General features: G+C 35.9%; 1 protein-coding gene across 1 annotated transcript; it reads right to left on the bottom strand.

Annotated features, from left to right (window-relative positions):
- Window positions 1–7,083: 7,083 nt before the first annotated feature.
- Window positions 7,084–14,924, bottom strand: LOC131894476 (vomeronasal type-2 receptor 116-like). The gene is made up of 5 exons (XM_059244757.1): window positions 14,628–14,924; window positions 13,464–14,270; window positions 12,477–12,695; window positions 10,831–10,954; window positions 7,084–8,012 (listed from the first exon to the last, which is right to left on the bottom strand). Exons 1-5 carry the CDS (start codon window positions 14,787–14,789, stop codon window positions 7,084–7,086), a joined length of 2,241 nt encoding a protein of 746 aa, XP_059100740.1. The 5' UTR covers window positions 14,790–14,924.
- Window positions 14,925–16,361: the final 1,437 nt, after the last annotated feature.

Raw genomic sequence — 16,361 nt, 5'->3', positions numbered from 1 at the left:
AAACCATTATCTGTTTTTATAATTTTAGGAATCCCCATATATGAACAACCTTTTAAGTAATGAGCTTTCCCATGCTTGGTAGCTTCCCCAATTTGCCCAATAGCCATCAAAAAACCTGAATAGGTATTGACTGTAAGATGCACATATTTTAATTTGCCAAATTCTGCAACGTGAGTAACATCCATTTTTCATAAATGATTGGGAAGACGGAGTCAAGAATTTACCCCTAATCTGAGGACACACATCACATTGTTTATCAGTCTGACTAGCAACTTCCCTGGTAAGGCCAAACTGTTTTCTTAAACTTCTGCTATTCTAATAATGAAGGGCATGTGACTGTTGAGCTAACTCTATGTGGGACGAAGTGAACATCTGTGTTAATTTATCAGCTGATGTATTATCATCAACTAGATGGGCAAGATGATTGTAATGAGCCCTAATATGAATCACAAAGCATAACCGCTTTCTTCAATAAACAGCATCTTGAATTTGCTGAAATAACATCCTAATATGGCCATTAGTAGTCTCAATGCAGGAAATCGTCTCTATAAATTGAAGGGCTCAAAAATATAATGACTATCAGTATATAAATTAAATGAGCTATTTACAAAAAAACCTGGAAAACCATAGACACAGCTCAAAATTCTACTACCTGAGCTAAAGCTGGAGCTGTTTGTACCACATAACATTTACCATTAATGACATAAGCAACTCTTCTATTGAAGTAACCATCAGTAAAAACCAGCATAGCATCTTTTATGGGATCTTTTATCACAACTTTAGGAAATATAAATGAATGCATTTGGATAAATTGAAACAATCAATCAGCTGGAAAATGATTATCAATTTGGCCCCAAAACTGAGAAAAAGCAATTTCCCAAAAATCATTATATTAAAATAAACAATCAGCTTGTTGTTTAATAAAAGGAATGTTGATCACAATTGGTCCTCTACCAAAATATCACTTAGAATCTCTCCAGGTTTTCTGTATTAAACAAGCTACTGCTTCATAATAAGAGTTCAACACTCAGGCTGGTGAAACAGCTAGATTCAAACACAATAACAGCCCATTTCACAATAGCACAGCTGTTGGAGTATGTCATGTAGGAAGCACATAGATTCCCCATGGTTTTGCATAGTCAACGTTGCATACTTGCTGATGTTGAATGGCATGCTCCACCTGAGCCAGTACTTGTCTAGCAACATCTGTAAGATAACTAGGGAAACTAGGATCACTGTTTCCTGTAAGAATCTCACTGAGGGTCTCCAGATCTCCCACAGACAACTTCAAATAGGGCCATAGTTAGCAAGCTATGGTTCCTAATTTCCATTTTCTATAGTTTAATTTCTTTAGAATACAATAAGTGTCCCAAATACTAAAAAGGCAGCTGTCTTTGTACTTTCCTGTGGCATATAACATTGTTGCATGATCAAGACTCTGCTGAAGCGGTATAGATATGGCAAGCAAAACTCCTTCATTTTTATGGTTAAACAAAATATCATTTATAAAACACAGTGTATTCCTCTTGGTATCCTTCTTTGATTTACATTTATTAGCCCAATGCTTCCCTCTCTTGAATCCACAACAGGTAATCCTCTCATGACAGGCAAGCTTTGACCATCTGTTTCCAATCTCTGTGAGGCAAGGCTTCTATTGATCCCTGGGAACATTTGAAATCCTTGCACATCCTCCCCTCTGCTAGCTGTTCTCTAACACTAGCTTGCAGGGGAGATGCATGGCTAAGGGTGAGGGTTTGCCGTGTTCCTGGAGGACTTTGTACCATAGTAATCATAGGCAAATTTTCTACCCTAATAGACGGTAGGGTAGATATAATCCAGCCCCTACAGTAGAAAGAGGAGTGCTCTTCCAAGCAGAGGAGACCTGCAGAGACAACATATGTATTCTTAATACTCATGGTCAGAAGCAGAGCAGTTGAAAACTCCTGATTATGCTATTTAGTGGCTTCTTCCTTAAGCTCAGCTTCATCACCAAGATTGAACTGATCATCATCAAACAATTTTGTAAAGGAGTCTGTGTCTAGTGGCTCCTCTGTTGGCATTGAATGTTTTGTTTAACCGTTTCACGGGGAAATGCCTTCTGCTGTTCATGGCACAAATCAAAATTGTCCCTGATAAGTTCCCACAGAATAAAAGCATTCACTTGTACCTCTTCAGGCCCATACTCATCATAATGCTGTTGGATTTTCATTCCAATTCTCCACCATGTGTCTGTTTCCAAGGACCCATGCTTGGGAACCCAAGGCCACTCTTGCTTTACAAGCTCTAAAACTTTCTGTATTTTGCTGCTGCCTTACTTTTTAGCTCCTCTGGCTTTTAAAATATCTTGAAGCAAATGTGTAAACACATGTCTACTATTTTCCTGCCTCATATTTAAAATTTTATTCCCAAGTTACTCATTGCACTTACACTTTAATAATTTCTGAGTTCTCCATTCACCTGAGTGTCCTTCACAAAACCACCTGTTTTCAGATTCCTTGTTTGGGCTCCACATGTCAGGACCAGTCAACTTGTCCAATAGTACCTGATTAGGGGAGTGAGGATTAGGAGAGAAAAATACAAGAGACAGAAGACAGAATCAGGAGGTCTCTCAATGAATACTACAGCAACCCCAAATTTATTTCTCATAGCCTTTTTATACCCAAAGCAAGGGGGCAAAAGACTTTTTTCTCACCATGGTTCAAGGAACAAACAAGCATAAACATCTCCTTGTTATCAAAACATCCAGTAACCACGCCTTTGTCCAAACATCCTGTTATTCAGCTTGAGGAGCAAAGACAAGCTTGAACTATCTGACCTTAAGTCAAGATGGAATCAAGCCACAGCTGGAGTCAGCGTGTCTCCCACATGTATGTCCTCATGTTTCTCTCAGTTTCTTCAGGATCTATTGTAAAGTCATCTCTTTCATATCTAGCTTCATTAATTTAGATATTCTCTCTCATTTTGTTGACTAATTTGGCTAAGGCTTTGCCATCTTCTTGATTTCTTTGACGAAACAACCTTTCGTTTATTTTATTCTTCATTTGCTTTATGCTGTTGCTGTTTGTTTCTATCTCATTGATTTCATCTTTGATTTTTATAGCCATGATTTGTAGCCCTCTTATTTCCTTTTTATATACCATTTTTAAATGTTTTTCTAGAGATTTCAAGTGTGTAATTAAGTTATTAATAAGAAATCACTCCAGTATTTTTATGTGGGCATTCAGTAATTTGAACTTGCCTCTTAGAAATGCCTTCATTGTGTCTCATACTTTGGATATGCTGTGTTTTCATTTTCATTCTTGGTTTCTGTCTTGACCCACTGTTCATTCAGTAGTGAGTTGTTCAGCTTCCATGAATTTGTATATTTCCTGTTGATATTGTTGATATCCAGCTTTAATTCATAGTGGTAGGATATAGTCTATGGTATTATTTCAATTTTCTTATAACTGTGGAGATCTGTTTATTCCTTATTTGTGGTCAATTTTGGAGGAAGCTTTGTGAATTCTTGAAAAAAAGGAATATTCTTTAGTATTTTGTTGTTGCATTCCATAGATGTTTTTCATGTCTATTTTACTCATGATGTTATCTAACTCCAGTGTTTCTTTGCTTAGATTATGTCTGGAGGATCAACCTATTTGTGTGATTAGGGTATTGAAGTCACCTAAGATCACTGTGTTCCTATCAATATGTAATTTTAGCAGCACTACTGTTCCTTTTAAAAACTTTTGTGCCTGGTATTTGATGCAGTGCTTAGAATTGTTAGATGTTTTCACTATATTTTCCCTTTGATTATTATGTAATATCTTTCTCAACCTATTCTGTTTACTTTGGGATTGAAATTTATTTTATCATATAATACAAAAATAGCAATGCCTGCTTTCATCATTTCCTTGTAATATTTTATAATCTTTTTAAAGTACGTAATGACTGACCTTGATTGTGAAGTGTGTATCTTGGAAGCATCAGAAAAATGCACCCTGTTTTTTATTCAATTTTTATTCAGGACAGGATGTTAGTAGGATGTTAGGCTCTCCTGTCCCATAGTTAAAATGAATAAATTATTATTTTCAACACGTTTGTAAAACATAAAAATGTCTATACTGTGAGAAATTTTAGCCTCATTTTTTACTATTAGATTAAAGCTGAGAGTAAGAAGAATTATCTCCATGCATTCATTGTCATTCAAGTATAAATTAGTTTAATCCATTGTTTTTATTAAAGGACAACTTTTTTTAATTCTCTATTGATTTTATTGTCCAGATTCACCTTTGTTCAAGCATCTTTTTTCTTTGGAGGGGGCTAGCCTTAACACACATTTCCTTGGCTAACATATTGGGTGTATTCCCTCTCTCTTTTTTTTATTCATTTTACATAGCAACCACAGAACCCCCTCTCTCCCCCGCTCCTGATCTGCCCCTGCCTTCCCCCCTCCCCAACCCATCTCCAACAGGGAAAGTTCATCCTCCTCTCCAACAATGTAAGTTCTCTCATGAGAGGACAGCTAAGTCTGGTACATTTGGATGAGGCAGGACTACGCCATTCCTGGCCACATCAAGGGTAAGCAGGGTGTCCTACCACTGGTAATGGGATCCAGAAAGCCAGTTCCTGCATCAGGGATAGATCCTGATCACACTGCCAGGGTCCCCTCAAACAGACCCAGCTTCAAAATCATCTCCCATATGGAGAAGTTCTACTCTGGTTCCATGCAGGATCCACAGCTGTAGAGGACAACTCTAAAAAATTTGATGTGAATTGAAGGATAATTAATTTCACAACATATTTAATTACTTAGTAAGGAAAGCTAAAGAACAACATTAAAAATATAGAAGATATAAATCAACTTTTAATGCCAATTAATAGAACTGCACTGTTATTTTTCATATTATAGAGAAATTACATTATTTTTCCCTTAATTTCTCTCTGAATAATGATCCTGAATACCTATTCTTTCTTTATTACAAACTAATGGACTCTTTTTTTAAGTTGTTATTATATATATACATTAAATATCTGTGAGTACATATTAGGACTATAAGTGTATGTATAATTATTATACATAATATATACCTTATATAATATATAACCTATACATATAATTTCAATTATAACATATACATTATGTACTATATGATTCATGTATACGAATACATATAAATATACAATCCTAATTTGTATATGAATAACATTTCGTCTTACAAATCATTTAGTGTGCTCTGCCTCATGGAAGACTTTTTCTTCCTCTATCAGCTTTACTTTGTTCCCTGTAATCCTTGTATGATTGAGGTCTAATGAGGTTTGCCATTCACATCTGCATGCCTGTTGCTGTGTTCCTAGTTCAGCTCATATTTATGAAGTCATGTTGATCAGACATTATGTGTCTCTATGGGTAATGTATAATATTCCTAAGAGCCATAATCTCACAGCAAACTCACAGGTCCTCAGGCACTTAGATTATTTCTGTCCCATCTTCATCAATGAAACCTGAACTTTAGGGGAGTATTTACTGTAAATGTATCAATTGGAACTGGGATCCACAATTATTCAATTTGATTGCTTATGGTCTTGTATAATTGTATTCATCTGTTTCAATATCACATATCCTTAAAGAGATCTGAAGACTAGACTTAATTGTATGTATGATAACAAATATTTAGAATGTTTAGGGACTAAGCTATTTTAGTAAAGTGGCCGCTGTAGCTTCTCCTCTGAGATCCAAGACTTCACTAGTTCTTGGTTATTGGTTAGGTTTCCATAACTAGGGTTGGTTTCCCTCTTGACAAGCAGTAATTATGTTCAATTACAGCTAACAATGGCATTTGTGAAACCTCCTAGCCTAGTGTATAGACATGAGAGCAAAAGAGTCACCACAGCTAGGATAAAACTCACAGTAGTAAAAGTCTAACAATTTTATAAAATTTTGTGTTTATTTAATGCTGTGGAAATAGAAAATATTTTATTTCATATATTGTATGTATTTGTATGAAGTGGTGATGAATTCTGGAGAAATATGTAATAATAAATTGACAAGTTGTAACCTATTCAGGATTTTAAATGAAGAGTATATACTAATTCAAGGAAAAGCAGTAAATTGGAGGAAGCATTCAGATAAATGATGTGCAAATGCACAAATTAAAAGGGAACTGGGGGTAGTCAGCTAGACAAAACAGGTGGAAATGTGACATACATTATATGAGGGCAAATAAGGGAACCATGTAGTTGGACCTAGTTACTTGTTCTGATTGACTGACATTTGACATTGGGTAATAAAATATAATTTGTAGTAAGTATACATTCTAATTTAGCTTGCAATATATTGTTCAATGACTGATGAAATATTATGTTCATGAAAGATTACATTTTCATTTTGAAAATCCCATATTCTTCAGGATAATTACAGAAACTTGAATGAAAACATGATAATTTAGTGAAGGGCCTTGAGACTTTAAAAAACAGATGGATATTCTTGTACAAATCTGATATATTAAAAGTCGAATATAAATTAAAATTTTGATCTATATATTTTATCACAGCTATTAAAAGACAAGATAAAATTTTACTAGGAAACACTTTCAAAATTTAAAACAACATGTGATTAGTACAATTTGAAAAAAAACATACTTGATGCTTTCAAGCAATTTAAATCAATAACATAATTCTTAGTAGTCTATATTATAGAAGAATATGGTGGGGTGGTGGGACTGGCCATCTTTAATCCCGGAAGAGGTGGTGTGAAGCTGTCCATCTCAGAAGAGCAGAGGCAGATGTAGGTAGATCTCTATGCATTCAAAATATTGTGATATTTACAGAAGGTTTCAGACAAGCCCGGATATATACTGAGGTCCTGCTTTTATGAAAATACAACCTGGATTTCAAGTGTGGATAACTCCAATAGCTCCAGTATAAAGAGGCTCTAGTACAATTAGATGACTGTGGACAGAAATTTTCCTGTAAGCACATGACCATGTAAAAGCACAAAGAATGAAACCCATACTCCAATTGCATAACACATATTTGCAGTAGAGATCAACTGGACTTCATCTTTGAAATTCATGTCTTAATATGAAAACTATGTTGAGTTTTGAACTAGGTTTTGAGAGGGTTATTCCTTCTAGAATGTGGCCTGTTTCTGATATGATGAACTGAGTTCTTATCTGGCCTTATTAAGATAATATAGCACTTAGGGACAAAAATGAAGCCAAGGAGGGCTGCACTAGAAGCCAAGATAGAGAAGACTTCCATAGCCACCATGACCTTCCCCTTGGTGCTGTGGTAGACAGGGAGGAATGTGACCCAAACACAGAAGAACACCAGCATGCTGAATGAGAGGAACTTGGCTTCATTGAATGCATCAGGCAGATTCCGTGACATGAAAGCCATAGTAAAACTCCCAAGTGCCAAAGAGCAGAGATATCCCAGTATACTATGGAAGGCAAAATCTGAGCCCTTGTTACACACAAGGATGATATGCCCATGTTCAGCATGAGCATCTTGGTCAAGGAAGGGAGGGGAGGTCCCTAGCCATATTCCACAGAGGACAAGGTGGATCAGAGTACACATGGGGATGATGAAGTTTGGAGCCTTTGATATTATTAACCACCTCACCACTCTCCTTGGAAAAGTAACCTTGAAGGCAATAACCACAGTGATAGCTTTGGCCAACACAGTGGCAAGAGCCACAGTGAAAGCACCTCCAAATACGATCTGCTGCAGGATACAGGTTATGGTGTTGGGATGGCCAATGAAGAGCAAGGAACATAGGAAACAGACAGTGAGTGTAATAAGCAATGTGTAACTAAGGGTCCTATTATTAGCTTTGACAATTGGAGTGTCTCTGTGCTTCACAAAGAGTCCAAAAACCACAGTTGTGAGTACAGAGAAGCACAGAGCTATGGTTGTGAGAGACATCCCCAAGGGGTCCTCATGGTTTAGAAAACTCACAGCTTTCTTGAGACAATGTTTCTTCTCTGTCTCTGCATAATGACTCTCTGGACATTTCATGCACTTTTCCATATCTGATCAGAAATGAAGGTGAGATTTAATTCAAGCTGAAGTTATCCCTTTTATTCTAAGCCATTTTTCTGTACTTTTTGACAGAACTGCTATCTACATCACTTTCCTTTTTTCTCAGGGACAAAGAAAAACAAACTCTGTAGTGAAAGTTTTCATATTTATACCACCCAACTTCCTTATCTGATATTTCAATATTATTTATGTGAACTTATAAAGTGTGTTGATCCAACTCAGGCCTCTTTCCTCTTGCTCCATTCCTCTACTTCTCCCATTTTTACTTCCCATCTTAATGTGCTCTCTTATCTCTTCTCTTTACATTTTAATACTCACTGAGTCTATTCAGTGATGCTAGTATTTACATATTATGGGGGCATCACCTGGAATATGGGCAACATTTCAGAATCCAGAACGTTAAAGAAAAAGTGATGTTCCTCTTTTGGTAGTAGTCATCAATTATTAGTTGCTTCTCATACAACCCATCTTCTTTATAGTGATATAAATTTAATATACCTTACACTTTTCTCTCTTATATACCTTCAGGCCTCTTGTGCTATTGGTGTATCTCTTTTGGAAGTTATTAGAACATTGAATTATAATACATAAACATACTTTATTTCTGAAACCACATCATAAGTCATACCACATTATTAATTTAAATAGTGTAAAAGAGGAAGTACGCTCTTGAAATTATTTTCATAAAAATACTCTTCCTAAACATAGGGTCTCGATCTTCTTATCATTATAAAATGCTTCCTGTTTTCTAGTATTGACTCTTCTCTGTGGAAGCTTTAGTGAATAGGCACTACTATGTTGTAACAGGCTTGACTAGTGCACTAGTGAATAGTCGTCATTCCATTTGCGGAAATGTTAGAATTATTGAGACAGTTTTAGGGTATGAAATAAAACAGTGTTGTAATATTCTGCTCTTGAAAATTCATAAAATTCATCTTGTACTTGAAATACAAGAACAGTGATTTATGCACACCAGATTTCCACTGTCATTTTTGTATGATTTTAAAAAGAAACTCATCAAAAGATTTTTCATTTTATTTTGTTGACAAAATTTTTTAACATATTACTGAATTCACTGTAGTAGAACAAAACTTATTTCTATATACCTTGTAAATAATGTTTCCTTTAGCTATTGTGACACATTGTTTTATCTGTTCTTAGGACCTGCTTTTAAGTTATAACTTCAGGCTCTGTTATTTCCTTCCCTTTTTTGTGGAGGTTTTCATTTTGTTTTAGTTTTCTAAGTTCTAATGGATGACTCACATATATAACTCCATTTCTTACTAATGGCACATGATACATGTAATAAAAAACTACTGTGTGTGTGTGGGGGTGTGTGTGTGTGTGTGAATATGTGCATGCATATTCAGTAAAAATGTGTTTCTTTTTAATAGCAGCTTGAGGGCACAGTCTTTTACATCTCAGTGTGAGAAATCCATGAAAGATGTTGCAGAAAGAATGTAAAAGTCAGAGGTCATGAAATACTTCATTGGAATAGAAACTTCCAGACAAGCTGGGCAGTTGAATATATAAATTTGAAGTTTGATATCATGCATATAACATGTGAAAGCTCTGGGCAGACCAAATATCATTATGTATGGAGAGTTGGCATAAAGTACTACACTTAACTGAGAAGCTATTTGACTTCATAGCTACTATAAGGGGAAGGCACTTTAAACTTTAAGAATGTGGCAGTAGGAATTAGTCCATATTCCATCAGGGACTCCACTCCAAAGAGTATTTGGGTAGAAGAAACTGAATTCAATGAATTTTTCTTAATTTTTTTTTAAACAAGAAAGTACAGAAGTTAGGTATGAAAGTGGAAGATTTGGGAGGGTATGAATATGATCCAAATACATAGTATGAAATTCTCAAAAATAGAAAACTTTTCAAAATTTCAAAATTGAAATAAACCTGCTAACAAAGTTAGTATTAGGAATGGAAATTCTAGCTTTTAAAGATTTTTCTTCCCAATGAATTATGCTGTGAATATGTTCAGGAACTATTCTTCTTCTTCTTTTTTTTTTTTTTTTTCGAGACAGGGTTTCTCTGTGTAGCTTTGTGCCTTTCCTGGAACTCACTTAGTAGTCCAGCCTGGCCTCTAACTCACAGAGATCCACCTGCCTCTGCCTCCCGAGTGCTGGGATTAAAGGCATACACTACCACTGCCTGGCGTGAACTATTCTTCTAAATGGAGATTCTATATTCCATTGCAGCTCTTAGGTCTTGGTACAACTCTCAGTAACAGACCGTTGGAACTGCTTTGAGGATATTGTTTTATATACTGTTTCTCAGAATTGTAGCATAAAAAATGGACATTATCCTATTCATTAAGGAAATTTGAAATTTTAGTTATGCTGTACAGTTAATAATTATATAGTGGGAATATCAAACACAAATTGCTTATTTTTTGTTCTTGCTGGGAAGAATCGTTATTAAAATAACCTATCCTACATTTAGGTGAGTTCTAATCATTACGGAAATACAGTTAGGAAAACATCCAATTTGTGCACTTTATTACTATGTGTTAAATTATGTGGGGAAATAAAGCATATTGATTAGTACAGAGAAAAGGGGTTTCCTGCAGGAAACAATAGCTGCAGTTGATCATAAGTGTAAATCAACTTAATGTAAATGTAATTTTCAATACATACTCTGCTCTATTTCAAGACATGGTGATGCACATTTCATATCCTAAATAAGAAAAGGAATACATTTGTCTCACTTCTCTCTAGATATTTTTCAGTTTTTAAGATAATGCAGAATCCTGTAGAAATGTGGAACCATGTCTGTAAGATTTATTCTTACCTGTCTCATTGGAAATCTCATTGTCTGCACAAGGAGTGCAATCATAGCAGCAAACAGCCTTGCCCTCTAGGGAAATTTTCCTGAATCCAGGACCACAGCTCTTACTGCACACAGAATGAGGAATCTGAGAAAAATGTGAGCAAAGTTGCCAAATTCTCATGGTTTATTGAAAGTCTCAATGATATTTTTAATAGCACATAATTAATTTGCAAGTTTTATTCCTATAAATGTAGAAAAGGAATTTGAGAATCTGTGATCTATTAAAAATTGGTCTGAGGATTATCCCATTATTAGAAAGTTTGGATCATAATGAGATAGGGACAAGTTTGATGCAGGGAGGTCATAGAAGACAGGACCTAGAAGGTCAAGTGGTCCTTCCAGATGGATCTTGTCTCTCTGCTTGATTTCTAATGCATTGAGAAACTTTTATTTCCACCATGATTGTAAATCTTGCTTGTCAACTTGACAGCACTTAAAATTACCGTGTAAACAAATTGTTGGGCATCCCTGTGAGTGTTATTAAAGAAAAGTTTAAAGGGTTCACTCTAAGAGTGTGCATCACCATTCTATAGGCTTTTTTTCTCAGAATTGAGAATGAGAAAAAGGTGATTCGTGATATTTAGTTTTTTCTGTTGACTGAGAACATGATGTCATCAGGAACCTCATGCTCCTACAGCAATAAATTTCCAAAGATAAGGGCTGAATGCTCATACTGTCATCCAAAAGAAACACTTGCTTAAGTTACATTAGGTATGTATGTATCTTCAGTAGCAGAACAAGAGATAACATACACATGTGCACGCTATACTATTTCAGTTCAAAGGGTGGATAAAAGTAATGGTAACTGTTTACCTTCAGTAATTTTAAGCATGGAATCAAGATGAACTACTCAAATTTTAGAAACAGTGAAGGAATTCTAATAGAGACATTGTGTATTGGTTTGAATGTAAAGTGGCAATTATAAACACAGATATGTGACTATATATTTCCTCAATGGTGGTGCTATCATGAAAAATATTGCAACTTTAAGAATTGCAGACTTATTGGCAGAAAGAATTCAGTGGTTTAGGATTGTGCAAATTTATGACCCTCATCTAATTCCAGTATTCACTCTCTGCTTCCAGTGTGTGGACTGAGACCTTTTGTTTCAGGTTCCTGCCCATCTCTCCATGGATGCCACACACTGGCATGCCTCCTGAGTATAAAGGACACTTGAAACTCCAGAACCATAAGTCAGATAAACTCTTTTTTCCAAAAATCACTTCTGGTGATGGTGTTTGATCTAGCAAGAAAATATAACTTATTCAGTTTTCTGTTGTGAATGTAGAGATTGTCTATATCAGCGTATCCTGTGAGACATTATGAAGATTGCATATACCACTTCTGAGGTGTACTTAATTTGTACCAGATTGACAAAATTTAACCCATGAACAACTGAATATTAGCAGACATTTAAGGCTTAAATATGTCCTTTTTTTTAAGAATCAGGGGATCATAAAGCACTGTCTTCTATTAGTTAATTTTGTCTTTGTCTACTGGGAATTTTATAGTACTGGGATTAATTTCAAAAGCAGAAGTTATTATACTGGGGAATGTATTTGTATTATTATGATAAGTTTAATGCATTGAGATAATATATAACCCACCTCTGAGTATCTTTCTGGCCATCGTATCATCTTCTCAGATAAAGTAAACTGTTGACTCTGGGGAGCATTGGGCAAAAAATTTCCTACTTTCACTTTTAGTCCAAGACCCTTTGGAAAATTCCAAAAGTTGAGAATATCATACTTATCATCATCTAACTTCTGTTTCCATTCTAAAGCCATGTTGCCTCCCACATGGATATTCCTCAAGAAAGGATGAAGCTGAAAGTGATGCAAGAATATGTTTTAATGTAGGTCTGAGAGTTTGACCTCTAATGGATTACAGAATAACTCTCAATGTTCATTATCTGTGGTGTAGGACATGATAAGAATGTAGGTATCAATGAAGGTCAGCAGCAATGGTGACCTAAGTTAATGGGATACAATTCTACATCTGAGGAACAGTCAGACTCAAGAACATCTCCTATTCAAACTTATGAACGGAATCAGTGAGTATTAATTGAAGCAAATCTCAATTTCTTTAAAAGAAAACTATTTCCATTTACACACAGGGTTCTCTCAAATTTCATTGAGAAAATGTGTGTAATTATGAATAAATAGTAGTTAGAAGAAGTCATTTATGTACCAATAAGTTGGGATAATGAGCTTTCATTGTTTTACTGAGAAAATTCTTAGGTTTCTGGTGTAATCATTATAATGAAAAAACTGTGCAGCTATTTGTGACACATTTTTTATATTCATTAAAATAATTTCCTCCTTGCCAATAGCAACTTATTCCTCAGCACCATGAACAGAAAATCTGCACTGACATGGAAGATAGGATAACACATGAAGAATCACCTGTGGATGGATACACACACACACACACACACACACACACACACACTCACACACACGTATGCATACATGTATGTATATATACATATAGTATATGTAAAATACTGAAATATGTAATATCTAATTTGGTGCCTCTGAAGACTCTCAAAATTTCACATTGTTGATGCTCTAATACAAGGGAAGGAATATTACCTGCCAGGGGAAGAACACCATTCTTTCCCCATTTCCAAATGGTTGCATTTGTAATTGCTGAAGACTCATCTCATGGAGACTGTGGGCCACAGTATAGACAGCCTTATATGTATTGTAGCTGTCTTCATTCATTACCATGTCAAAAATATGTCTAGGCAGTAATTCCAAGGAAGCATTTGGTTGGCAATTGTCCAAAAGATGACAATCAAGCTCTGAAAATGAGCACTTGAAGAACAAAAACCACAATTTAGGAAGGTAATTGTCTTCTGGGTATTTGTAAGGATTAATTGTTTGGATAAAATTTTTATATTCAGCCACCTGCTCATGGTGTTGTGAAAAAATGAGACTTCCATGGAATGAATCTAGCAAGAAATAATCAGCATTATTAGTAACATCCCACTCAGAGGTCATGACCCAGACTTTACTCGTCAAAATCTGTTGCCCTATGTTGCTCATTAAACCTTGTAGTGAATCATTGTCACCATAAATGATGATAATATTGGCCAATGTTTCCTGGATGATGCCAAGACTTTTCCAGTATTTGTATGATAATGAATTCAAGGTACTTTGGATCATTTCAACAAAAGCTATGCAGACTTGATTTTTCTCCATCTTTTCTCTGATATCTGCTAGAAACTGAGTCCCTCTATGATCATCTCGGATAAGCATACCAACCCAGGACCAGCCAAAATGAAGCATCAAAGAGACCATGGCAAGAGACAGAGTTGTGCCTTGGGGGGCCATCTGGTAGAGAGAAGTAAACTGACCTCGGTCACTGAAGATAGGCTCAAAAGGACCAACAGTGAGCTGAAGAGAAAAAAAAATTGGAAACAAGAGAAAGAACAATGGTATTAAGCACAATCCTTGTTCTGCAGAAACAGATGGAAATGGTTAGCACAATGATGGATTCAGCCTGATTGTAAAGGCAAATTTCTGTGAGAGATGTTTTCAGTAAATGTCTGGCCTATTTTCTATTTTGATTAATCCTCCTTGTCTACCCCAACCTCCCCTTTCTTTTCCCAGTTCCTTAAATAGAGGTCCATCTCCAATTATCTGGACACTTGTCGTTGATATCTAACTAATCCAAATACACCTTTTTACCAATGGACACACCTGAAATGTCAGCAAAGGAGATCTGCATTTTTATCCCATGCAACTCCTCACCTGTGGAAATTTGTAGAGCTGAAGCAGTGTCCCAAAATGGGCAGATTTTACCCATGATAGTCCTGTTATTGCAGCAGTTAACTTTCTCTCGTTTACACAGTTATAATTACAGTCAATTTTTTGAAGTCTACTCTGGCCTGTGAGCCAAAAAAGAGCATTCATAAGAATGTTTTTCTCACTGTATGGGACATTATAGAAGTCAAATCCCAGAGATATGTTTGGTAAAAGATGAGGGTTCCTGTTGATCTCCTCAATGGCAAATATCAGAACCAGAACCAACTGGTGTATTTTAAAATTATACCTGCAGAGATTGAATAAAAACATACCTGAGGAAATTACACACCACACAGAACTGCAGATTCCAACTACAAAGACTAAGGGACAGATTCTGGAAATCCTGTGTGCAGCTAGGTATTTCAGTGTTTGTGGAAACTGCAATGCCTCTATACATAACCACAAAGTAGGAAAACTAAGCCCCTAATCTTGACTGAGACTAAATGAAAGACATTCAAGGCTTTAAAAATATCTCTGAATTTAGCTCCAGCCCTAGAACTTCCACATGCCTCAAAACCTTTTCATTGCCAGTCCATGACACAAAAGACAAAGGGGGCTTTATCCAAATGTTGGGACCATGGAAATTCCCTGTGATACATCAGTCCAAATGATTGGACCCTGTAGCCATAGGATGGCCTGTCTGTCAAATATATGTGGAGAGTACTGCTAGCTTAATAAAATAATGCAATCAAGTTAAATGTGTTAAGATCTGATACACATAGTATCTAGGAAAAATGAGGTCTTCCATTGAGGAAAAAAATCATCAACTGCTTAACGACTGTTTGACCCAATACAAGACTCTACTCTTGGCCCCAACTTGAGTTCAGTTTGTCTTCAATCCAGCTATCCCTCTTGCCTGATGATGACCTACAGGTGCTCATACAAGACTGTCACCAGATAAAAGATGAAACCTGGAACATGGGAGATGCAATACTTACTTTTAATAAAATTATTTGTGCCTAAACCAGGAACCTCATTCCACGTAGAGGAACTGATTGATCTAGCTCAGTATCTCATATGGGGAAAAGGAAACTCCAATACTATATACATGGACCATCAGATGATATGATTTTACAAGTGGGTATGTAAACTTTGTGATCTATAGAGAAAGATGGCTTCTCACTGCTGGAAAAAGGACATTAAAAAATCTTGGCCCTCCTAGGGGATATGTGGCTTCCCCTAGAAATTGCTGTCCTCCATGCACACAGAGTTTAATTCACTCTCTGACAGATGACACTAAAACTTATTGATGTTCTGATGACACATACACAAACCAGTGCTACCTGAGACTGCAAGGTAAAGAAAAATGGTCAGTACAAAACTATATGTAGTCTGGAGATTTCCTATGTCCTGGTCACAAATCTTTCCCACTTGCATCCCCCAAGTAAACATACAGAGGCTTATATTAATTATAACTGCATGGCCATGGCTCAAGGTTTTTGCTAGCTAGCTCTTATATCTTAAATTAGCCCATAACTACTAATCTATGTATCAACATATATTGTGTGGCATTACCCACATCCCATTAAATGTTGTTCCTTGAGTGGCTCATTGGTGTCTCTCCCTGCCTTCTTTCTGTCTTTCTCTTTGAATTTTCCGCTGCCTTTATGCTCTCTTGCCATAAGCCAAATGGTTTTATTTTATCAACCAATCAGAGCAACACATATTTGCAGTATACAG

This window comes from Peromyscus eremicus, chromosome 1, assembly GCF_949786415.1.
Source record: "Peromyscus eremicus chromosome 1, PerEre_H2_v1, whole genome shotgun sequence".
NCBI lineage: Eukaryota > Metazoa > Chordata > Mammalia > Rodentia > Cricetidae > Peromyscus > Peromyscus eremicus.
The sequence above is the reverse complement of the archived record's forward strand: the minus strand, read 5'-3'. Positions and strand labels throughout refer to the sequence as shown.